We start from the raw sequence: 26,259 nt of genomic DNA, 5'->3' as shown, positions 1-26,259 counted from the left end.
ATTTCTGGGCATGTTCCTACAGAAAAAGAGAGGTTTGTTGCTGTGCTAAGATTTTTGTTTTATTATTATTTGAACTTGATTCATTTAGGTGTGAATCAAGTTCAAATAGACTGTGGATAGACTAGAACACAGTCTATCCAGCTTTCAGTGCTTTTAGAGAACAATTGGCATTTTATTGTTTTACATAGTGCACTTGATTTCAATTGATGGCTGATTAACAGGCTTTTACTGAATTGCTGTCTTCTGAATCAGTTATGTTAAAACAGAGAAACATCTAAATCATGCAGGGCAATGTGTCTTGAGGACCAGCTTTGGGAAACACTGGTGCAGCCTACCACTAACACAGAGTGAGACGTTTAAAGGCTCGGGAATTTTTGCAGGCGTTTTGAGTTAATTAGCTGATTAGAGTATGACACAACGAGTTTCCAATAATGACCTTTTTCACAACATTCTAATTTTCTGAAACGTTTAGTTACTGGACAGACAAAGGTTTGGGATATATCCAAACCTGTTTAATAGGTTCTGTATAATATATTTTTCACAATCTGAAATAACTGACTAGAAATATTGCACTTTTATGCAATATTCAACTGTTTTGAGGCAATAGTAAATCTTTAAAAAGTAACTGCATAGAAGTCATTGGATTAATTAGTTATATTTTGCTTTGAAGAATGAGGGGGTTGAAAGTGAAATGATCAAATTTGAAACAGCAGATCTTCTAGCATTTATAAGAAAAGTAGCATATAAATAGAAGTGAAAGTTTGCACAAAGTTTTATAATTCATTGCATTTGTTTTATTTTTTACCATAGATAATGGTACAGTTAGACTCAAAATTATTTATGTCCCTTGCAGATTTAGATTTAAAACTATTATTTAATCGCAAAGTTTGATTCTGAAAGGAAATGATGGAGGCATCTCTCACAAAAAGAAAAATAAAACCATTTAAAAGGAGTTTTGATTTTTGAACAAAATAGTTCATCTGTTTTTTTACATGTTATTTAAAAAGTGGCATGTACAAAATGATGTAGTTTTTTTTTTTTTAGATAACCAATTGAAAAGTCTGGTTTGACAATAGAGCAATCAAACTCTTAACTGCTGACCAGCTTCTTGCATCTTTCCATTGGAATTTGAACAATTTAGTTTTGGGGATGAGCTCCAAGTTCTTGAGTTGGAAGTCCTCCTTGCCATCACCCTGATATTGAGCTCCGTACACTGACGCTCAGTCAAATCTAAACATTGGCTGGGCTACTCTGCAAACTTAATATTACTACCTGACAGAAGAAACTGGTTGATAAAATCAAAAGATTACTTCAAACCTAAATTTGCTAGCGTTGTAAATCGTTTTACTCTTAATTATCTAATAAAGAGTTTGGCCCATAGATTATATGTAGGATTAATGAAATTTGGGCGATTGATCACCATGAATAGTCTCCATTCCAAAATCTCATTTCTATTTTGATGTATAAAAACAAGTCTAGTAGCTGTTGTGCTGAGTAGCTGAGTGTTGTGATATTTAGCTTTGCAACAAAATCCTTAACAATCCATAATGTATAAAATCATTTCACTGCAGATTCTCTTTCAGCTGTTGTTATTCAACTGAAATTGGAGGATTTGCAGCCACATTGAATCACATCCAGATAATGTACGTTGGACTTAAAAAAGGTTTTATAAAAATAAGTTTAAAATAAGTTTAAAATATACAGTTAACAGCATGTGATAACAGGAAAATATTCCCCCAAAATGTTTTTCTTTAATCCCTTTGTAGATCCTTGTTTCCCGGAGGAATATTCATAACCGGTTCTACATTACGTATGATTTTTGCCTGTTTAAGATAATTTTTTTTTTTTTTAAACACATTTCCTTTTTTCATATAGTTAAAATAATCACAACAGATGATTAATGTGCAGTTCAAATGGCCATTAAGCACAGGGATCTGTCAGACTGGTGCCGTGATCACATTGCTGACGAGGTTTTTGCTTGCTCTGTGAGAGCCGCGACTCCTGAGGTATGTTAACGAGATGTGAAGGAGAGCGAGGTGAAGATGGATGAGAAGGAACAGCAGAGGATGAAAGTTTGCTGAGGGCAACCCAGGACCAGGGCACCAGCAGATGGATGTACCCCTCCCTTCCTGTGCATGTGTGTGAATGCAGGTATTGTCACTTTAATCTGAACTCCCTGAGTCCTTAGAGGTTGTGGAAGACATTTTTCATCTATGGCAAAGGTTCCCATATCAGCTGATAGAAGACGTTTGTGGCATGACGGAGTCATCAGTCTCCTCAGCTGTTGGGTCATAACCCGGCATTCACTTCCATTTCTCATGTTTTTTTTTTCTGACTTGCACTCCTCTGTTCATCTCATTTGGATGAATCTGGCAGCATTTCCTGTTTAAGCTGTTTACAGAGATCCTCTTGGATAGCAAAGCTCTGCTGTGTAATGTGAAAAAGGAACAGAAAAACCCATGTTGCATTCAAAATAATTTTCACTCACATTTTTGAAAGGAAAGTTAAGCATTGTACAGAAAATAAATGTATTTATTATCCCAAATCTTAGCTGTTAAAGATAGAAAAGTTTAACACTCATAACTTAAATTATTCCTGCATTCCTTCCTACTTTACTTCCTTTCCTCGTCCTTGTTCTCTGAGTTTCTGCTGTGGATTTCCCGCATAACTGCAGAGGGAATGAAGCAGAAAGAGTGTCCAGTTCAGGGAGGTGCACACACAGCAGAGCTCTGCTGAGGGACGCATTCATTACAGAAGTAGGAGTAAGGAGAGAAAGAATACAATTACTAGAAGGGAATAGACATTTAAATATTATTTTATAGATTAAGGTTAGTGATTTTTTTTTTCTATTTGTGCTTTTGAACTTCATCCAAGATCGATCTGTGTGGTTGAGTGGCCATAAAACCCCCAATCACTAGTGTATGCGGCTCTCAGAGAGGAGGGACAGTTTGGCGATTGTGTGTATTTTTAGCTCCACAACACAGGAGAGGCGGGAAGCAGGTTGTTTTGAATGAATTGATGCCACGGAGCACAGCAGAGGACGTCAGCATCAGCAGCACTACCAGCTGGGAGAAGTGCACACACACACACACACACAGGCACCACAGAGACGAGCACAACACGGCAAATAGCAGACCTGCAGCTAACATGCTGGGCAAGCCAGGACAATCGAGCTCCCACGCCCCTTACAAGAGGCGGCCAGAGTGTGGGACGACTCGCAGGTGTGTATCCCAGCCCCTCTACTAACACATATGTAGGACTGAACTGCCACTGAAACGCTTAGGAAATGTCTGCTAAAGCTGTCCAGCAGCTGCGGGGTAAAAAGTGCTTTGGCTTGCATGCCGGTAAAGTAGCTGTATGCGGACTGTCTGCTGGAGGGAGCATTTACATGCATGCTGAAATGTATCTGTCATTTGTTGTTGCAACAACAAATCAAGGCTGCTGTTTCTCTTTGTCGCCTGCAGAGAGTTTATCAGTGTGTACCAAGCAAGCTGTCCTTTCAGGAATGAGAAGAGAGCTGCTCACTGCAGTGCCTCATGATCCCAGGACACTGATATGTGTGTTGATGTAAGCACAACTATGATCTCTAAGGTTATGATGGTTAGTGAGGGATGCATCTGTAGCCCGAATGGTCTGTTGCAGAGGGTCGATGCAGTACTTCCCTTATCTGAGTAAACCAGGGAGACAGCTTTCAAAGGAATGTGCCTCTTAATATGGGACTGCATTGCAATCTTCTTGATGCTAGTAGTCAGCACCAACCCTCACCACAACCTCCATACACACAAAGAGAGATACACATAGGTTATTGATACTTGCACTTTCTACATCTTCTGCACATTATCCATATGATGTACATTTGAACTGAGTCAAGGGATGGAAATGAAAAGCTTGTGCACCAGCTACTGCAACTGAAAATAAACTTTTTACCAGCAGCTCAACATTTTTACAAGCCACCATTTGTTTCTTAGATTCTTTGAGAAAATATTTGTCTTGGTTCCGAAAATAAATGTGTTCATTAAAATATCTCATGGTTATGTTTTTAATTCAGTAAAAGATAAAGTACATTAAAATAACTTTATCAATTTGCCATGCTTGTGTACCCTTACAGAGAGATTCAAGTGGTAGTTTCCTCCTTTGCCAATTTTTGCCACAGTTTTTCACCTATGTTTTGCTACTTCTTCCTGTTCAAAATGGGGGTACTAATTGGCAAACTGGTGAATTGATGAATTGATGCCGAGCCTATTTTAGTTGATTTTGGTTCTTCACAGATGCATTGCTGCCCATGACGGGCCACGTGTAAAAACTGAAGCCTATTCTCCTGCTTGAACCCAGTGGCACTACTTGAGAAATGATCACATAATACACTGGTATTAACTGGTTGAGTTGCCTTTTCACCATTGGAACTTGCTCAATTTCAGCTTCCTTAAAGATAAAGCAAACATATTTTTCTTCTTATATCTATTTGCGTGCTAAGCTTTAGCATCATTTGAAATAAACCCAAACATATATTCCAACTATGGATCATTTATATACTGATTCTTGGGTCAAATACGTAAACTCTTTAGGTTATGAGGTGAAAAGGCCTATTAACATATAAAGCCTATTAACATTCTGGCAGCGTCTTGTTGTCAGCTGAAGCGATAAGGTTACTTGGCCAATTTATCACTCCTGCGTATTCTCTCCCGTCGGTGAGCCCTCCTGCTGTTCTCTCAGCCTCACAGGCAGAGAACTCGGAACACCATACTGCAAAATTTCACCTGTAATCAGCAAGTAATGGATGACCATTTGAGCCAGCTCCCATCAATACTGTTTTCCCTGCAGTATATATAGCTATAAGTATATTAAGCTAATTCGTGTTCTTTCTTTTGACCTCTTGTCATTTTCCTGCAGGTCTTTGTTCAGTGTTCTTTTTTATTGATAAAATGATGGTCAGCTATGATACTGGTCTGGTCCTCTGAACATATGATTTAGTGTTTACTCAGTGAAGGTTACTCAAGCTCACCTAAGCAAGATCATTTTTTTAATTTAATCAGTATGAAATACAACTAAAGGTTGCTGGGATTTATTTACTGTAATTGCTAACCTAACATGGAGGTCATGCCTTTGCCTCAGCATCTGAATCACTCCATCCTGGATAAACGACACTCATAAAAGGTACCGTGCGCTGATAATAAGCGAATACAGGAGAGAGGAGGTGACCTCTCCCTAACTACAGACATGCTGCACATTTCCAGGGAGACTTGATACTTCCTACGTATCCACATGATCATGACACAGATGGTTCAAGTTAAAAGGGCAAGTATTCACTTTAAATGAGCACTATAACCTTTAAAATTCCCCACACTGTGATTTAGATCAGCCTGTGAGTGGGATTGAAATTCCAGGGAAGGGATGTTTCCTGAAAGCCAGTTGGGGTTTTCAGAGCTTGTGTGCCTCTTGCACCCCCACCTCTGTCCTATACCGATACGACGCCTGCAAGCTTTTCTGCAGACAGCTAAAATTAGCCTTTAATTTCTGTTACCCTCTCCTGGCCAAGTGGAGCATGATTTATTTAATCCCTCCGTTTAATTCCCTTGTAAAAGCGATAATGTGATAGCTGCTATCCTTTGAGGTGTGGGTGGGCCTCAGACTTTGGGTTTAAATTAGGAAAAAAAAAAGGTTATGCACTGAAACGATACTAAAGAAAAGGTCATTTACCAGAAAGTTTTACCTGCTTTTACAACTTTGTAAGTTTTTTTTTTTTTTGCATTTGGAAGGGTAGTGTGTGTCAGATCTTTGGTGTGGCACAGAGGTGTTTCTATCACCATTCAGCATTGCAGTCATGGAATAGCTGCATGTTGTTGTTACTATGTTCATCATGGTAATGTAAAGCCCCAGTGGGAGTGTGTTCGGTGGCTGCGCTTCATCTGTTTCTGTGTCTTTGGTGCTCAGGTTCTGTAATGACGAGCACAAGGGGAGAGTTCCCTCTGAGGTGTTTGTGAACACAGGTAGCCTAGATTCAACACTCTCACTGACACACGCATACACACAGTCTTTATGTTTCACAAAGGAGAGATTGTAAGTGGAGAGGAAGGCATTTGTCTGTCTTAACAAGAGATCAGAGATCTATTTGTTATTCTCTGCTGATAAAGTCTTATAGACAAGCTGTGCATGCTTGAGCTGGTAAAAAGATTGGGCTGTTGCTGTAAAATGTGCTGCTCTGTTTCCGGCTTGGGGTCATGGCATGTAAACTGGCTCTTTTAACACACACTGAGTGGGTTTTTTCTAAATTGCACTGACAGAAAACAGATTTTTGGGTTCAGCAGTGGGTAGTTTTAGCAAAACATCAACACTTTGCACCTGCCTTATCGCATTAACAACCTTAATGGGGCTAAGGACAATAAGTTCTGCTTCTTCTCACTGCTTTTTGAATATGTTAGCTATTTTCTTTGGTTATGGTGTTCTATAGTTATTGTGCTTCCATAAGCTTCATTTTGGTATTGTGAGATGTATGCTCTTTTGTAACAAGTGGGAAGCTAGGTATTATTAGCGTTATGTTTGATAGAAAATGAGACACATTTATGACGTCAACCTTACACTACCGATGTGTGTTGCTCTTAAGTATCGCCATTTACTCACAATTCTGTTTTACAATTAGAAATGACTTCTATTTTTTTCTTACTGTTTTAATAATGCTGATGGTTTCATGGTTTTCATTTTCTTTATTCTGGGTTAGTTTGCAATCATACTATCCACTTAGGAACCTAAAACAATATAATGTTATAATGTAAAAGAACCACTTGAATAGAGTGAAACATGTATGTAATTGCTTTTGTTTTTTAAACCAAGTAAATTCTTTTTGCAATATATTCTGACTGTAAAGGGATCAGCCAGTAGCATGTTTTTAATTGCAGTGTAGATGTGGCGTGAGATGCTTGACTGCTGCTGGGATTGACTGTTGTGCAAAGACTTGACCACCTATTTGAGATTTGGGAGTGGGGATGAATGAGCCACTTTTGAGAAATGGTAGCAATGAAGGGGACAACAGTGAGTCAACTATGAGCGTAACTAGGCAAAGACTGTAGAGCTATTTCCATTCTTTCTTTAAAATAAGAGTATTTGAGATGAAGAGTCATACTTAAAGTACTCGCATTAAACCAGAGTTGATGCAGTGACTAGTGTTGTGATTTAAACTCGACGGACCAAAAGCGTGTGAGCACACGAGCAGGAAATCAGCCACACAGAATAATCAGAGTTTACTTTTTTTATTCTTTTTTAGCTCTAGAAAAGAGAGACGCTTACCCTCACAGGCTAATTTGTTGTGGAGTGAATATAACCGAAATTATACAGCATCTGATCAAAAACGGACGATCCATTCCCTATACCTAAGACACGCCTATTGGTCACCTGATGTGTTACGTCAGCTTAAGTTTCCATTTCTACAAAGGCCTTTGTGTGAAAGTGAAACATGCCATGTGTGTAAAAACTTGTGAGTGTGTGTCCTTGGTAAGCGTCTCAACACTAGGTAGCACATTTTAAACAGACTATTGTTAGACTTCTCTTAATGTTGTGAGATCTGGTCACCCCGACTTACGGTGCATATTTTAACGCCTACCCCAAACCCAAAACGAAGGTTAGATTCCTTTGTTGTCATTTTACTGTCCAGTGGTTCTTTAGATTTTATTCTACTGATGTCTATCTGTGTTACATTTGAATCCAATTGATCTTTCTATTACTAGTTTAACTATAACGACACAAGTTGTCATTGGAATGAACTGATCTGATTATAATTGGATTTAAATCAGCCATGTTTGTTTTTGTGTTAAAATACCAACATGGTTTGTACTGTTGACATTATGCTTTGTGAATAGACTGTACTAATTATAAGAAATTATCATCATTACTTTTTGTGTATGGCTGTGTGTGCTGCAAAGGGCAGTGACATAACAGTGGGATTTGGCTCAATGGTGCAAAGGATTTAGACATGTTTTACAACATGAGCTGCTAGACGATCCACTGGCTGCTTATCTGTTCTGTCTTTTTGAATAAAACTACTGGCAAGCAACATTTTTATTTTTCATTCAGTGCACAGGAAACAGGGATTAGCCTGGTGAGGATAATCCCTAAGAACACAATGGAGTTGAGCTATGCCTGTCTTGATTTGCTTGTTCACATTATAAGTAGCACACAGTTAAGGAATGCAAAATGGAGGATGGGGGGTCCCCTCTTCATTTTTAGAATATTTCATTATGTAACCAAACTTTTAATATTTGAAATTGTAGTTTTGTGCTGTGTCATCACTTCACGGTGATAAGCAATCTCATGTTTCTGCATTGGGGAGTGCTAAAATAGAAAATATTATTAAAAACAAGCAAGGAATTATAGTTCTGCTCTTTGTCTTGAAGTAATGCAGTGTAATCTAGCACTGGATTTCTGTTTTTAAAACAACAAAAGAAGAACTTTATTTTCTACACCTCATTCAGTGTTTCAACTGCAATTTGCTCCAGTTTATCATCTGAGTCCTTTGGGGATGTGTGATTTATTTTCGATGTTTGCCGGATTACGGGGTTTAGAGATCAAATAGATAATCTGAACATGAACATATGCAATTTGTGTTCTCTGCTCTGAGGGAAATGTTTCCACTGTATGTAAGCATTTAGTTTCATCGGATAGTTTTTATGCCATAGATGTGAGATTTTGTTCACTTAAAATAAATTGAACTGCATGGGAGAATAATTTATACCACACAGGTAAGTCATAGTTTCCTCTATTTCTTTGTGTAGTTTTCTTTGTTAAATAATTGGCACTGTTATTTTGTGATGCAGCATTTTGCAACATCTAATTGAACCTTTCTATTTTATTCCAAAGAAAATGCATAGTACTATACTGCCATCTGTGCTGCAGCATTATAATCTAATTCAGAACAAGCTGGTGGCTTCTTATGGCACTTTACTTGTACATATGTATCAATTAACTTCAGAGTTGAAAGATTGATGAATGAAAATGTTTTCTATCTGTATGTAATATGGCTGCTCTGATGGTTTTCTGTGCAGAAATAACAAGGACAAATGCAGCAAAATGCAAGAACTACTGTATATGCCAGAAACAGCAATTAGCTGTTGTTGGCATATCCTCTACTGTCTTAAAATAAAATCTTGGGTGTCATTCAAAAGATTTCAAAGGAAATGTGGAGTTTCAAGGAATAAGAGAAAAATGTCCTCCGACTTTTTAACAAGGCTTATTTGTTATTGTACTTTTTAATTATCTTATTCCATTGAAGAACAGTAGTCTAAGTGCCTCATTTCAGTTTAATTATTTGTAGTAAGTTGTAACTATTTGAAAATCCTCTATGTTAAAAGAATTAATATCAGTCTTTAGGCCAGAAACACCTTTTACTTAATTTATGGCAGGATTTTCCAAACTTATTTTTCTAATGAGGGGCATTTTCTCTTTGTTTGATCTGCTAATATGCTTTGTCAATGTCAGGCCCTTGAGTGTTTAGAGAGAACGCACTGCCTGGCCTCCATCTGACCTATGATCGTTTGCCTTGACCCCAAATTCAACATGTTTTGACAAGTAGGTTGTCTTTGCTATAGCAACATTCTTCCCTGGCTGCTGTAAGCCTCTCTTTGCAGTGATGAAGCACACACGCGTAACAGACAATAAACATCTTTGGGAAATGTTGTAATCAGTTTTATTAATTATGTCCTTATGGATTATACAGTGCAGTGCTGTGGTCATTACAATGTAAAATTTAATTGTAATCATTACAGATTAGATAAGTTGTTGCTTAAACTTGTGCACAGGTAAACCCTCCATATGTCTTGCCAGTTTCAGGGAAATAAAAATCAACTATGTATAATAAAACAAATATGCAAATAAAAGAAAAAGTGTAATTACTATAACTAAAGCGCATCCAGATATTAAATTTGACTCTTTCTCTTGTAACAGGCGGCAATGTTTTGATAAAATTTTTTTACAGGATAAATTGAAAACTTGTGAATTTAACACTTCCTAAAAATTGTTTAAAGGCAGTGAAAGGGATCTTGTTTAAAATAAACTTTGAGCTGTTTATCATGTTATAATGTTATTTGCTCATCAAAAACATCCCTGGAGTATTGCTGATGCATAAACATTTGCTGCCACAAAGCACTGCCTATTTTTACAATGCCCCTTTTTTGGCACTGCAGTCTCCAACTGAGCTACCGCCTCACAGAACACGCCTTTCCTTTATACCAAAGTTTAACAATTAGAAATGTGTCTGAGACATTTATGCAATCCTTCACCATGTGGCATTTGGAATGACAAGTCACTTCTACTGACCTGATGATATAAATTTGCACTTCCCTGCTATGTCTGCTGTGGCAACCTAGATCAGATTCAAGTCACATTTATTGTTTTAATGTGGGCCACCCATTTACAGCTTCATCTGATCTGCATTCTTGGATACAAGTTGCTTAATGTTAAATAGAGGCTGAAGGTCGGCAATCCTCAATATTTTGTGGCATTAAATATAAAGCGGCCTTTGGTCCTAATAATCATATGTGACAGAATCTCAGACGTTTCAGAAAAGTCTTGAGTCAGTCCTCTGAGAGAGTGTGTAAAATGTACGTGTGTGACTCAGTAAAGGAGAGCAGAATACCTTTAATCTGCGATCAATGATGAGCAGATAAAATTGGGTAAATATTGATTTGGCTATTCTCATTTTGTTGTTTTATGGTTAGCTAAATAAGCTTCGATCAGAATCCCTTCATTTTATCACTTGTTTAAAGTAATTGAATATGCAATGGTCTTATTACATTATTCTCTAAACAGCTGATGAACTGTTTTGATAATGTGCCCATTAAGGGGACCGAGCTTTAACAAGGATATCATCTAGGGTTGCATTAAATACTGTGCTGATTCCCTGCATGTATAGGCTAGTATGTGATTTTCAATTCGACTAAAAATAATTAGAATTGGAATTTACTGTTTGTCTTTGTACACATGTACAATGAGATTAAAGTCTGATTTTGATGATGGCTTTAGAAAAAATGCTATGTTTATTGTTGTTTCATAATTGGTTACTGCATTATGTTTTTATGGTGTACAAACTATACATTCAAACTGCCTTCTTGTTGAAATGTACTAAATAAACTTGACTTGATTTTATTTGTGCAGAAAAGACAGAACTTTAGACAGTCTGTTACTTTGTCTGCCATTATATTAAAGGGATTTTATAGCGCTGCAACAATGTCAAAGAAAACTGTGGTTATCTTCTAACTAATATTATATACCTCTTTCTAAATGATGGGTTAAATGGTTGTGAAAGTTTTTTGTTAGATTAATCTTAAAATCAATTATTTTTAAAGAATTGTTTCAAATTGCTTGTTACGAATGGATTTTATTCTAATGAATGTGGGACGTTGCACCAAGTGATTTTGAACTATGGGATTTTGAACAATAATCCCTTAGTTCAAAAGATAGACGCAACAAGACTTTTTTCGAGTGTGGTATGTTGAATGTCAATATCAGCCCTGTATTGCGAGTAGTTATTGGTTTCTGTTTCCTAGCATCCTGATTCTTCAGTGCTGATTTTAATCAGGTCTCTCTTACGTTTAGTAGAATACAATGAATTGTTTCCTTAGTTATGGTGTGGAACAACATGGCCTAACAGGCAATTGTGACTGCAATGAAATGTGCAGAGTCAGAATTGTGTGAGTTGAATGTTGATAAGGGGGGAGTTCTTTCAATTTCTGCCAAACCCTTTGTCTGATAGGAGACTTAGCCACTGGCAAGTCTGTGCACCTGCTTGTTTGCTGCATTGGAGTTGTTTACCCAGCACTGCTTTGGTGTTTTTGCTGAATGATTACAAGCTTGCTTATTTTATTTTAAACCACACATGTGTGTTTAGCGATGACCTGGCATCATCTGAGTTGTAAAACTGTCACGCTGCAGGTTTTGACATTGGGCAGTTTGAAGGTGAACACGAGTGAATGAGAACAATGATTGAGAGTCGCAGCTCAGCTCGTTGTGTTAACTGTTTGTAAAGACAGCCAAAATAGTTTTTTCTCCAAATCACACGGAGTCTGGGCTGCTGCAGTGTTTGTTTATAACTAATCCTGCAGCCAAATACTTATCTCCTATATGGCTTCCTTTTTTTTGGTTTAGATTGTGCAATTATTTTTTTGCCTCCTAGGGTCAAGCTGCTGCAGGTTCTGTTCCTGGAGAACCATGATATCTCTTTCTAATTATATAATATCCTTCTGCACACTCAAGGGCATTCATACTGCCTGGGGTGGGTATCTTATGCAGATGCATAAATGACTAACTGGGTTCAGCAATGTTTTTTTTCTCCTCCTTTGGCTTGCATGCAGTCATTTGATTGACTTCATGGGATTCTTTAGATTTTTCTGAAACATCTCATCCATGCTCTAATAACTTTCTGATGTTAGTGGTTCTTTTATTGCTGTTGTATCAACTGGTGTGGAAATGAAGTCAGCAGCCCTACTTAATTAAATGGTGTGATTGTTATCTTATTGCCAAACACTTACTTCCCCTTTATTCACAGTTAGAAGCAAGATTAAGTGCAATGATTACCCATTGTGCCTCACAACTAGAGAATCCCTGCTTTAGACATTGGGTAAGATCTTCATTCACTTTACCTGATGGGCATGTGAGAGTTTTCTCATCTAAGTGTATAAGCAGGTCTGTTCTATAGTCAGTTTTTTAGGCATTTTTTTTAATTATTATTATTATTTTTTTAAAGAACCAATGTGGTTTTCCACAGCTAGAGACCCAGCTTGAAGTCACATTCAAGTACTTGAAAATGTGACAGGTTTTCAGGTACTTAATGACAACTGTCAAGTGGTAAGTTGTCACTGTAAAATGGAATAAGTTAAAGACTTAACTTGGAAAACTTACTCTCACAAAAATAATAATAATAAAAAAAGAAAGCACAGATTTTTTTCTGATGTGTTGAGTGGTTAGGAAGGATTATATATATAAAAATCACATAAACAAAGGAGAAATCAATAAAATAAATAAATGCAGTAAAACATCCATTAGATTTCTAAACCCATCCTTACAGGGTAAAGAGGGAGCTAGCACAGGTCGCCACATACCTGCACAGAAACAAATATTCATGTGGTCATACCTTAGGCAAATTTAGAGAAACTGGGGTTTAACACGGATGTCTTTGGACATGTGGTAGGAAGCTGGTGCACCCAAAGAGAACCCTGGGGTGAACCTGTTGTAATTAATTTGCACAATTGTAGTTGATTTAAGCTTATTTATAGCTCACCTTTGAAGGTTAACATTTGTCACCGACCTACTACGTGTTGATGTCCCCTGCTTCCTGCATTCAATAGGACTAAGGTATAACCCCTCTAAGCATAACTCTGAGATAACAGGCACCTTGATTTTACCCTTAAAGACAACTAACAAGTTCAGGACATCATGTAGATCAAAACGCAAAATCATATGTCAGCGCATTGGTTCTGACATTCAGGATTTTTGCTGAACAACAATGTAGTCAGTGATTGAATATCCATAATCTCATCTTAACCTGCTAAATTGAATACAGCAGCTGCTGCAGATCAGGTTGTCATGATAATGAAATTTTATACGAATTGCCTAACAATAAATTCTGAGTGATGATTTAACTATTTACGTCCTTTCATTGTCACTCCACGGCTGTATTAACAGCCTTTTAATAACATGTACAGTATAAGGTGCTGTCCTATAAGAGTTCTTCAGAAGGAGCTGCATAGCTTGCATTCTTCTGAAAATGATTATGTTTAATTAATTCTGAGAAAGAGAGTGAGAGGTGAAAAGAGGGGAGAGAAAAAAAAAACGTGTGCAGGGGAGCATCTGATAAGCCATTGAGGCTTATTCCATGATGGCAGGGAGATGGTTCTGTTCATCAGCTCTTGCGGACACCAGAAACGGGAGATTAAGAGCTCCCCCTTCAGCCCACATTCTGCTGGCTCCACTTCACCCTGCTCTTGGTGGAGAACAGCTGCTGCGAGACACTTGCGCTGCATCTTTCACCTGCCACATTAACTCCAGGGGGATTTTCGGGGCCCGCAGCTTCACAGCAAGTCCAGCAGCATATTTATGATGACTCGCAATCTCACAACAGGTGAGAACGTCTGAACTGTGTGTATTGTTGCAGGAGTGTACTGTAAAGGAGAAGTACAGTTGTAGCAGAGAAATCCAGACTTTTTCAGGGGTATTTTCTTTTTCACAAAGCAAAAGTTTTTGTGGGTAGACTAAAAGATAATGGATGTATTTTTGTGGAGAAAGTTGTATTCTTTTGTTTGTTTGTTTTTTTTTTGTGAAAAGGAAAGCGGTGTTGAGAGGCTTGCTTGGAGTTGTGCTGCCAGGAGTCAGTGCTCTAGTCTGAGAAGGTTTAACCTGAGACTGTTGTTTTTCCTGGAAAAAAAATGAAATGGCATTCCAGGGCTGAACCATAGATTTTAACTTCAGTGGTTAGAGCATCGAAAGGAGGATCACATGGTTCTTATTATAATTTAAGCTTCTGCATTTTTCTGTGGAAATATGTAGAACAAGATGCCAGTCTGTTCTCAGGTTACCTGCTTCTCACACAGAGGCAGCCCTACTTTATCTTTGAAGCAAGCTCTGTTTTTTTTTTTTAATGAAACCCTTATTTTTCTTCTGTTGGTTTAGAAGGTCAAATTGTGTTTTCACACTCTAGGTCATTTCTCTTCATATCTTGGAATGAAGTAAGATGCCCTCTTGAAGATCAATACACGCAGAGGTGCCACTCATTCTTTGTATTTATCTGGGTCAAAACAAACTCCGCTCTCATGCGGCAATGTACAAGTGGAGTTGCTGGTTTGCTGAGACAAATTTCCCAGAAATTGGCAATTTGTGTAACAGAAAAATTATTTCAGTATAAAATTCATACTGAAAGATGCATTTAAAAATTCTTTCAGTATAAAATCATAATCTGCCCTTTAATGTTATTGGTGGTAATAAATTACCACCAATAATTTGGAAACAGTTCCAAATCTTAAATGGTTCTTTTTGAAAATAAAAGGACATTTCAAAGAGATTTAAGTGATCTGTTGATCATTTATTTTCTTTGAATTATTTATTAAGTGCTATCAAGAAAGTTTTTTGAGGAAATCATGTTTTTTCATCTACATAAACCAGTCTGTTACATCAGAAGTGTGTGTCGCCCTGTGTAACAGAGTTCTCGCATTAAAGAAAGCTATGGCGCTGTAAATAAATAGGCCTACTGTGCTGCAGTGCATGGCGATGCTGCAAATTCCATGACAAATAGTTCAGAAATAATGCGTCTAAAACAAAAGCCTAAAAAGAATCCAGATTCCTAATTACCGGGAGGGAAGAATGCTGGTGCACTGCTTTGTGTGCACAGTGTGGCTCAGGTTGTTACAAGCTGTTACCGCCTTGAATGAAGCCCGTGTGCAAATTGTGTTGTTGTTGTGTAAATGTGAACATGGATATATCATGAATGCATATGTTGTCAATATGATGCCAGGGTTGTGTGTCTGTGTGGGTGTGAAGGGTTGCAGCAAACCGTCTGAACTTTGCTGAAATGTCAAGACACAAGTCTTCCCACTCTGTTTAGTTGGATTTCCCTCCTCTTGCCGCATGGTGATGCAGAGGAACTGCTCTGTTTGTGTCCTGCTGTGCCTTTATTGGATTGAAACTGAGCAGCTGTTCTTTAGAGAATTCTATTTTTTTAGTACAGCATGATATATCTCTGAGTTCTTTGAAAAAAATATTGTAAGTGCCTTTCGTGCAGCTTGTGAATTAATGCCACATTCTGGAAGCTAATTTCAGTCAGGTGCTGCACAGGAATAGAAGGATAATTGCGGAGAAAGATAATCGAGTCAGGGGAAATTAAATGCATCAAGTGCAAAAGTCAGACATAGAAGCGTCGTTTGTCTTCAACTCTCTAGATTATTTCATCTGCTACATGCTGTTAATTGCAATCAACACTTGTTCTGAAAATATGTTTCCAACATATTGCTTTAAATAATGATTTGTAATTCTCCTCTGTGCATTCACAGTAGTACTAGAAATGTTGCACTAAAGAATTGTGTATCTTGAATAGCTGCAGACTGTACCTTTAAGCATCTCATTAAAGCCTGACTAGTCTGGAAAAAGTGCACTGTACAGGTTTTGATTGCTATCGTATTTTACTTTTTTGTTTTTTCATTTGACAACAAAGCTTTTTTAGATTGGTAAGAAACCACACTAATATAGTAGTTTCAGAATACTTTAATCTGCAGCTTTGGTTCTGGTTCTTATACTGTTTTGCAACAATAAGATGGGTTTATGCTCTAGTTAAAGCAATGAATGGCCCCATCTTGTTGAAATCAATAAAGCCCAGTGAGCTGGATGAGGGAGATTGCTGAGCCCTTAACTTTCTCTAAAAGAATATTTGCTGCAGTGCTGCCGTAGACTTTTCAATGTCTGAGGAGAGAATTTGGAGTTGTCGCTTTAACCAGTCCAATAGCTAAAATAAAAAAAAAAAACACTATAGCAGATCATCCAGAGATGTAATTTTATGTTTTATGAAGTACTCATCTGGTTTCTTCACTTGACGGCTTTTTTCTGTTTTTGTCTGCAGCCATAATCTGAGGAGCACGTCGTTTCGGCATCCTGTGACTGGACAGATTTCACCTGAAAACATAGAATACACCTTACAAGACAGGTGAGATGTTCTTTATTCTGAAAACCTTAATGTACAAAGGCATATTTATAAAACAAAACAAGGAAATGACCGGTTATCCCCCTTTTTTTACTCCCATTTAAGCTATTATAGGCCACTTACAATCTGACTAGTCAGTAACTGTTTCATAGTGAGACTAGGAGGAACGACTGGTGCTTTAACTTTATTAGTCAAACTGAACTTATTCTCTTCTGTAATGATGCGTATTACTGTAATAATGTGACCCCAGTTTTGGATTTTGGCAGTTCATTAGCTTTGTTGTTCACATTATTACCTCATTAGCTGTGATCATAATGACACTGCAGTGAAACCGCAACTAATAAGTGTATTTGGATTTTTTTGTATCAACAGTAATGAATGTGAATGATCACTGTGCCTACTTATGACAATGATTGTCATTTTTGCTTTCGGTAAATGGCATCTGGACTGAACCGACATGGTTATTTTCTAGTCACATCAACACAAAGCGCTTTTACACGGAATCCTCATTTACTCTGCCACATTCATATATGTTCACACATTTATACACCAGTGATCAGACTGGAAGGCAGCTTGCTGTCAATTTTTTTTGCTTAAGGGTAAATTGATATGTGGACAATCACAGCTATTTCTCCAAATTCACATTGTGTTAAATAAACTAAAATAAGAATACTGGATTGTTTTCATTCCCCACCACACATACTCTTCTAGCATAGCAGATGGCTATATTGTTGTTTTTATGTACTTGCATAAATCTCCTTCTGGAAATCCATCAGTGATATATTGCAAGCTTAGAACTCAATATAAGGCAGCAGGTGTGTGATTTTTATTTTGGGTGGCTGGTGTCATCTGATGCATTACATGCATTTAAACATTCCACTGTGGGCAAAGGAGACATGAGTGAGACTTTGGACATTCATGAAAAGTTGATGTAGGAGTTCTCTCCAATTCTCTTTCTCACTTGTGTCTTAAATTAAGCACCCTCATCCTTAGATTAGTCCTCTTAAGCTGTGTATTTGCATATCATCTGAGTGGGGTAAAAGGTTGTGTTGTTTCACTTGGATATGGTCATCATAAGCAGAATAATATTTATTATAGCACTAGCTGCCTCCCTATTACACGTAAGATAATTGGAAAGCCATATAAAGGCAAAAGGAGTTTGTAGCAGTCAAATCTAACAGTTGAGAATATGTATTGTTCTTAGAACAGCAGGCTTGTTGCCAAAGTCATTAAATAGTTCTCAACAATACAAAGGTCAAATAAGAAAGTCAAAGTAACTTGCTTATTCAGCAACAAGAGTGGGAAGAGCGATATGCTGCAGAAAATACTCCTGGAAATGTTCCTTACCTTTAAGATGCCTTAAAAAAATTGTACTGCCTCATTTTCTGTTCTCTAAAGTAAATTATGAAAACAGATTCTATTTAGGACCACAGATGGACAAAGTGTATTTAAAGTAGCATTTTATTGCATTTTCTCTTTAGAAAGCTATTGCATATGAGACATCATCTTTTCTTTAAATCACATGTAGCAAGATGACCATAGTTAAATAGTCATCATTCACTTCAAAGATTGAAGGTTTGATTCTCCACCAGAGAGTAGGAATAAAATTTTACCCATAAATAAAGTAAGCCTCATTGCCTCATTTAGTTATGTAGGCAATATATAACTAAATGAGATAGTGTAAAGCAAATAAAGCAAGAAATATTTGCTGCACATTTGAGATGCTGTCATGTCACCAGGGAGCAAAATCTCTCAAAATCTGTCCCAGTACCACTAATATTTCATAGTTTTGAAGGCAACTACATCTAACGAGAAACCTATCAGTTCATTATTTTTTATTCATGATCAATGTTTAAGACAGTAATAAAATAATGTAATAACTAAAAGCAAGTTTAGAGAAATTTATTTGTTAGTGCTATGGCCTTTAGAAAGAAATCTGCCAGTGAAAAACTGATCAGTTAAAATAAAAAGCCTGCATATACACTGTGAAAAAATAACGTTGTCGAACCAAGAGAAGACTAAAAAGGCTCAAAATACATTATTTTTTTGTCTATACCAGAATGTTTACAGTGTTGAAAACATGACTTTGTCTTGTTGTTATACTGTTGACTTTATGTTTATGTTGCTTATTTAAACGTCTAGAGGTGCATATAGAGCCATTCAGTATGAGAGGTAAACTCATTACTCTGCAAAATATGTTTAAGGGTTAGTAAAGTATGTTTGTGTTATCTTCAAAATTAATATGAAATATTGTTTGTAATCATAGCAAATTTTAGTGATTAATTCTGCATTTATTAAGTTGTTATGTGCTCCGGCACATTGTATTTATTTCTGTCTATTTTTTATTTATTTTATCTATTTATTTTAATAATGACGTAGGTATGTTTCCATGAGTTATTACCCTCACAGTAAAGAGGAAGTCAGAGTTGTCCCTGGAGGTTTAAATCAGATTGAGGATGTCTTGAGGGGAGGAAGCAGCTGGTGGAGGCCACAAAAAGGTCAATGAAATTGTGTTTTAGTAGCTAGAAGCCTCGGACTTCCTTATAGATTATTACACTGTGATCAGTTAATTATCTCTTTTTATGTCCACCCAACAATCAAAAGGATTTAAAAATGTCAAATACTCCATCGTGTCACTTCAGTCATGCCACGACGAGCCTGGAAAAATATGGACAGCTACTGTCTCCCTTCTGCTCAACCCTTCCACATGGCACAACAAATCTCCTGGGAAACTATTGCAATGACCACTTCATATAAAACGGCAGCATCCTCGAGTTACAAGAGGAAAATCTTGTAAAAAATATTGGCAGCAACCCAAATTGAGAAGGTATTCTGCTCTAGTGTTGCTTTTACTCTTCAACGCTTTATTCTGCTTTTGATTCAGCCTTTTGATATCCATCCATCTTTGGATGGATTAAATTAAGAAATTTATTTTTGGTATGTCAAACTGTGCAATTATATGTTCAATGGAAACACAGCTAATGAGAAAATGCTCTTTAACACAGTGCTGTTTGAACTGTCATATCTAAAAAAACAATATTAAAATTAAATTATTAACATTAATTATAAGTCTTACAAAGAAATCAGAAATGGCTGTTCAGAGATTTACGAAAACTGGAGATATAAACCATCTGAGAAAATATTAGAAGAAATTAGGGAACTTAACATTAAGCTCCTGTTATAACAGGAATAGAGCTATTGGGTTGCCCTTAATTTAACATTGTGCAGCAGTAAATTTTATGCCAGGCAATGAGAATTATATATTTATGCATTCTTCTGATTTGACAATCAGACAATATATATGGGTTTTCCTTAATGTCTGAATATGCAGTAATTTTTAAAATACCTGCTCCTGCCTCACTCGCTCATTGTTATGTTCAACAAATTAAAATCTATTGTTACAGTAACCAGTTTTCTGTTTAGAGGATCTGATGCAAGTCTTTGAAAGTACGTGATGTAATATTGTGTAAAGATGCAATAATTAGAACCAGTAATTCATAAGACGCTGTCGGTCGGTGAAAATTGCCTAACCTTGATCTCATTATATCTCTGAATATAGTATTTATTTGCATATGTTTTCCAAGTTCTAGTAAATACTATGCCCTGCAAAAGTTTTTATTGCCTTACAAAAGTTTTTTTTATACTTTTTGTGCTCTTTAAACCCTTTTCTCTTTTAAATTAGAAACATGGATGTATTTTATTGTGATTTATTTTTCTCTTAAGACAAACACAAAGTAGAAAGTAACCATGAAGTGGAAGCAAAATGAGGGCAACCAATTGTTAGTTTGTGACCAACAGTCCACCTGTGTATAATTTAATCCAAGTATAAATTAATCTGTTCTGTGAAGACCTCAGACATGTGTTAGAGGACATTAGTGAACCACCAGCACCATGAAGATTAAGAAACACACCTGACAGGTTAGGGATGAATAAAAGTAATATCTTAAGTTTTGACTATCCCACAAACTGGAAATCAAGACATATCTTTCCATCTGAACAGGCAGGAAAGGCAAGGAGAGTATTAATCAGAAAAGCAGCCATAGTAATTCTGGTGGAACTGCAGGGATCCACAGCTCTCATTGGCGAATCCGTCAATGTTATAGCTAGCTGATGAGCACTCCACAAATCTGAGCTGTGAGGAAGAGTTTCAAGAGGAAAGCTATAATTTAAAATCAAGGTGACAAGAAGGTACTCAGATTGATAGAAAAGAACACAGGAAATATATGAAAGAAGAACATGTGGTTAGATGAGAATAAAATTGGAACTTTTGGGCCAATATGCAAAACGCTATGTTTGGCAGAAGATTAATACTGCTTCATCACTCTTGACATACTACATTTAATGCCAAACATGGTAGTGGCAGCATCATGTTTTTTTGTTTGTTTATGTGTTTATGTTTTGATGAGGACAGAGAGCCATGACCGAGTTAATGGAAAGGGGATGAAGCAAAATACATGGAAGTTGTGGAAGAAAACCTGTCAGCGACTCCAAAAAACTTAAAAATAGGGCAAAGATTCACCTTCCAGCAAGAACCCCAAACATGGTTCTGGCAACAGTTTTTATTATTATAATGACTCAATCAAACCCTAGATCTAATTCTAATTGTAGAATCTGAAAATACTTCTTTTCAGATTATCTTAATTCAATTTCACCATTTTTAATTTTGCAGAGAAAAAATATTAAAACTCTAGTCTCCACCTGTTGTAGAGAATTGGTAGTTATTTAAATTTCTCCACTACCGATTTATGATAACAGCTGTTAAAAATATGTGTATTTATTCATGAGAATTTTTATATTTGCAACTAAATAAAGCCTTTATGTAATGTCACAAACGGTCTTAAAATAAGTAATGTTCTGGTGAGAAATCTACTTCACTTAAACAAGATGTTAAAAGAACATTGCAGTTCCATTCAGCTATGTGAACTATGTTATCATTAATCCTGGGATTTCATGAATGTGTTAATGTGAGTTTTTTATTTCACAGACGTTAAAGACCATTAACACTGAATAAAATAAAAAGCAAGGCTAAATAAAATCATGGTGCAGCTTTTATGATCTACACAATAAGGTGGCCTGGAGTTGCTTCCAAGACAAAAAGAGCAGGCAGCTTTACTAAAGTTAAATGAATACAATTAGAAACTTTCATCCTTTATGTTGTTTCGGTGTTTAATTAGCCAGTGCAGCCTGCAACTCTGGAGCTGCTAATGATAAGAATGGCTGTGGTCCAAGAATTCTCCTAAACTCCTTTTGAAATCAGCTGTTTTCAGTCATTAAAAACATAGATTCTGCTTGAGCCTTTGAAAAATTAAGATTTTTGGAGATCGTATAAGTTGTGAATTAGATGATTTGCCCAGACAATTGTGTAATATGGGTGTGTTTTCCGCTTGTTTGTTTTTGCATAGCATGTTTTCTGTGGGATATATCCAAGTACCACAGAGCTCTTTCCACTCCAACTAAAACATCCTACTAAAGAAGCCATTGGCTGTGACAGGTCTTGTGTTGGTGTCAGGAAAGAAATCACATCCTTTTATAAGTGAAAGTTCAGCACATGCCTGGTCTCCTTTTCACCGCTTGTCCCTACAGGAATTAAGAAAGAACATCATTATTCCAGGCTCCTCATCCTGTCTGTGCTACTCATTCTCATTCACACTGTGCTGTCAACTGCAGGATAGAGTCCCGCATGTCCAAGCTAACGGCCAATCAGAGGTCACCCAGCATGGTCGCAGAGTCCTCCAGGGCCGTGACCCCAGCTGCAGTGGATGTTGCCTCAGGATCAAAGGTGAGCTTCATTTTACAAGGAATTAAGTTGATGCACGTTTACGTTTTGGTTTCATTTTGTGGTTTGTTTTGCTAAAGAGCTTCACAATTTTTAAGGCAGGTGCCAAAAATGATGATTTTTCATCTTCATTCCACTTTAGGAGAGAGCTCCCCAAAATACTTTTCAGAGAATCCATGTGAAGGATGTAGCCAAGTCATCATCGAGCAATCAGAAAAAAATTAACACCTTATTATGCATGACTATAATATATACCACAGTCAAGTCAAGAAACATTTCTGCATCTTTACTTTAAGCAAGTTGGTTGGTTTCTTGTGACTATAATGCTAACGCCTCAGATGTGATCTTTCACCTGCAATGACAAAATGCAAAAAGTCCATGATGAACCATAGATCTTGTGAAGAGTTTGTTGTTTTTGTTTTGTTTTGATTGCTTGTTTGTTTTTGTTAAACGATGAGGAAACCCAAATACTGGCAGACCAGGATTATCAAGAAATCACCGGTCTTCTGCAAAAAGTAGGCTAATACACAAGATGCATCAAAAAACAAATTCAAGAACAGATGAGAAAGAAAGTGATGTATTTCAGTTTTTAAAGCGTTTAATCAAAATGCTGAGGCTTTGGGAATCAAGTAAGCCACACCTCTAAGAGGTCATCAACAACCCATTCAGGAGGTCAGAAAATCTGCAGCCCTGTAAGCTTTACTTGGGTCAGTTTAGGTCAGTGTATAATATTCAACAACAAGAAAAAGACTGGGAAAAAAAATGTAATCCATGTAAGAGTTCCAAAGGGAAAACCAGTGCTAAGCAGAACAAACATAATAGCCAAACACATCATTTCTAGTTGTGTGCACCTGAAAAAAGTGCAGGAGAAGCAACTGAATAAATGAGATAATCCTTTACAAAATGGTTATTTGTTGTTAACTCTGTTTATCTTGATGAAAGACTAGAAACAGAAGAAGCCTGTATGGAGTAAATGCTTTTTCACAACATTGCATATGAACACAGTTTTGCTTTGTTTGTCAATGTAATCTCACATAGGTAAAATCAATTGGCCTCCTTTACCCAAGCTGCCACACAATTAACTGTTCATGGCTCTCTTTGCTTCCCTTAGACCTCTAGAGGAAGCGGGAAGGTGCACAGCTTTGGCAAGAGGGATCACGCTATTAAAAGAAACCTCAACATCCCAGTGGTAGTAAGGGGCTGGCTCTACAAACAGGTGAGCACAAATTCTCCTCACATTTCACAGAAGTCATGAAAAAGATAAAAACGCAACAGCTACAGAAATGAGAAAAATCTAGAATCTTTGTATCAAACTCTGCAAGACAAAAAAAGCAGTGGTGTGCAATTATTGCTTTAATGATATGCACATGGCCTTCCCCACTCACTTTTACTAACAAGCAAACTATTCCCAAGCTGCTTCTTAATTAAAATGTGACTTGAAATTCTCTCCTGGTAGGAAGACCTCTAAACACACTGCGCTTTATTTTCCCCCTTCACCTCCAGGACAGCTCTGGAATGCGGCTGTGGAAACGGAAGTGGTTTGTTTTGTCAGACTACTGCTTGTTTTACTACAAAGGTGAGTCTGTGAAAAGTGCACTTTGTCAGAGTTTAAAAGATAGCAGTGAAATAAAGCGCAGAGACCCTCGGTGATCTCCTCTGTTGTCATTTAGAATAATGTCCCTCTGTTATTACCTATGTGGCATCCTTGGCTTCCATCCACGCTCAACTTTTCCTACCTTATCAACTTGAAGTTCTTTATTACAGAATTTAATCTCTGCTTGTGTTGCTGTGGACTCAGCCTCTTCTTCTCCATTAATCTTCCTGAATAATAGATAAACCGCATGCCCCATTGTGGCACATGCTAGCACATGGCCTCGTGGAGACAGCTGTCCCCCATGACTTATGTCTCACTCATTTTCCTGCTGTTTGTGAAGCTGTAATTGCCCATAAACACCAGACAAGCTTTAGCCTGAAGACACTGTTTGAACAATGCTCTATATTTATGTGTGTTTCTGTGTTTGTAACAGACAGCCGAGAGGAAACGGTGCTGGGAAGCATCCCTCTGCCCAGTTATGTCATTGCACCAGTGGAGCCAGAGGACCACATAAACCGCAAATATGCTTTCAAGGTAACACAGAAGCGGAATCGGCCCTGATCTGTTTATAGCTGTCCTGGACATGTGTAACTTGGAAGGTCGTTCAAATTGTAGTTTTAAGTCAAATTCACTCAAATAAATTCAATATTCAGTTTTTATTTATCTGAAATAAGTGTATTAGATCTTTGATCTCTATTTATTTGTATTCTCCCATGTCTTGCATCCAGCTCAGTTGTTGTTTTTGGTGTCACAGTGGATTGCTTAGTAGTAGATCATCTAATCGAATTAGCCCTGCAGGCTAATGCATGGTCTGCATTTTTTGCCTAATATGAAGAGAAGGCGGGATAAACATTTTTAATGCGCTGCCCATATAAGCACGTGTCAAGGGCAGACTGCAGGACTGTAGCCTTCAAATTGAAATGAAGTCTGCAGATGATGAACTTTCTCCATGAAATTTGAAAGGAAGCATACATTTATTTTCTTTAAACATTGCTTTTGAAAATTTAATAATTTGCTTTATATGTAATAACAATTTGAAGAAATTCAGTAACCAGACACAAGAAAACTAAGCAATGATTTACATGTGTATAGCAGTGTGCTTAAATTTTTGGATTTTTCTGAATCGCACCTTATAAGACTGTTAAATAGGAGAAACCAAATTTTCTGATGTGATAAAACCAAATCAATTTTTTTGACTAAATTCCGGTACTCATGTGCAGAGAAAAATGGGCACCTTCAGTCACCTGACTAACACCTTACCCACTCTGAACAACAAGGCTATAGATCCAGTTAGAGGCACTTTAGCAAAGTTATTTGGAAGAGCTGAATACGCATAATCATGTTTTTTTTAATTAAATTAAAATAATTATCACCATTGGCAATGTGGAGAATTAGATGGAAACATAAACTTAATCTATTTTGGAATAAAACTATTGTTAGGTTTATTTTAGGTCCTAACCTGCAAAGAATCAACCAGAGACACAAATTACTTTTCTGCAGAAGTCAAGTAAACAACAAACAGAGTAATAATATGAAAACATAACCTTTCAAATAAACTCACAAATAAATGAACTTAGATAATTTTTCTAACAACTATAACACAACGGAATGTGGAAGCCAAGTGTTACACATACATTTGCAACACCTTGATTCCAATCCATCTTAAGCATTCTGTTGTAGATTTGCTGATGTGCTTGGAATTGGTGACTTTTTTAATGATCAAGCTTTAGCATGTGGATACATTACATTGCATTTAATTAGTAGTACATATTGAGCAGATAGTTGGGAGTTATTATCAGGTGGTCTGGTTGTTTGATGTGCGTGTTCTTCTAAAAGTCTTGCCAGTTTCTTAGGTGCATAGATTACAGTCTGTCTTGGCAACATTTTATTTGACTTAGAGCTTCATATTTGTTACATTTGGGAAAATTTATTGCTGTTGTTGAATGTGTTCCGCTTCTGAGTAACATCTATTTCTGTCAGATTTAAACTTGATGTTTTTTTGGAAATCAAATAAGACAAAGTAAGAATTAAAATGTGCACTATTTTCACTTGAGAATGGGTTCATGAGAAGGATTTGATTAGCAACAACACTTTTCAGTAATGTCATGTTGCTGGTCAAGTGAGTGTGTAGTTAAAAAATTTTTCCGCAATGAAAAACAAAATAAAATGGAGTGTACTTACCTTAGCATGGGATTATATACTACATACATTTTTAAAAATATT

General features: G+C 36.9%; 1 protein-coding gene across 9 annotated transcripts in view; it reads left to right on the top strand.

The window, feature by feature from the left end:
- The window catches only part of plekha7b (pleckstrin homology domain containing, family A member 7b), an 80,036-nt gene that overhangs the window by 12,113 nt on the left and 41,664 nt on the right, over positions 1-26,259 (top strand). For 8 of the 9 annotated variants that reach the window (XM_032561013.1, XM_032561020.1, XM_032561015.1 and 5 more), the window contains 5 exons: positions 16,586-16,669; positions 22,334-22,445; positions 23,554-23,658; positions 23,946-24,018; positions 24,470-24,570. In XM_032561013.1, the coding sequence (XP_032416904.1) occupies positions 16,586-16,669; positions 22,334-22,445; positions 23,554-23,658; positions 23,946-24,018; positions 24,470-24,570 (475 nt within the window). Of the gene's footprint in view, positions 1-2,741; positions 3,222-16,585; positions 16,670-22,333; positions 22,446-23,553; positions 23,659-23,945; positions 24,019-24,469; positions 24,571-26,259 lie in introns of those variants that run through there. The other variant, XM_032561012.1, reaches the window with a different exon arrangement.

This window comes from Xiphophorus hellerii, chromosome 4 (assembly GCF_003331165.1).
Source record: "Xiphophorus hellerii strain 12219 chromosome 4, Xiphophorus_hellerii-4.1, whole genome shotgun sequence".
NCBI lineage: Eukaryota > Metazoa > Chordata > Actinopteri > Cyprinodontiformes > Poeciliidae > Xiphophorus > Xiphophorus hellerii.
This window is presented reverse-complemented; position numbering and strand designations above follow the sequence as displayed.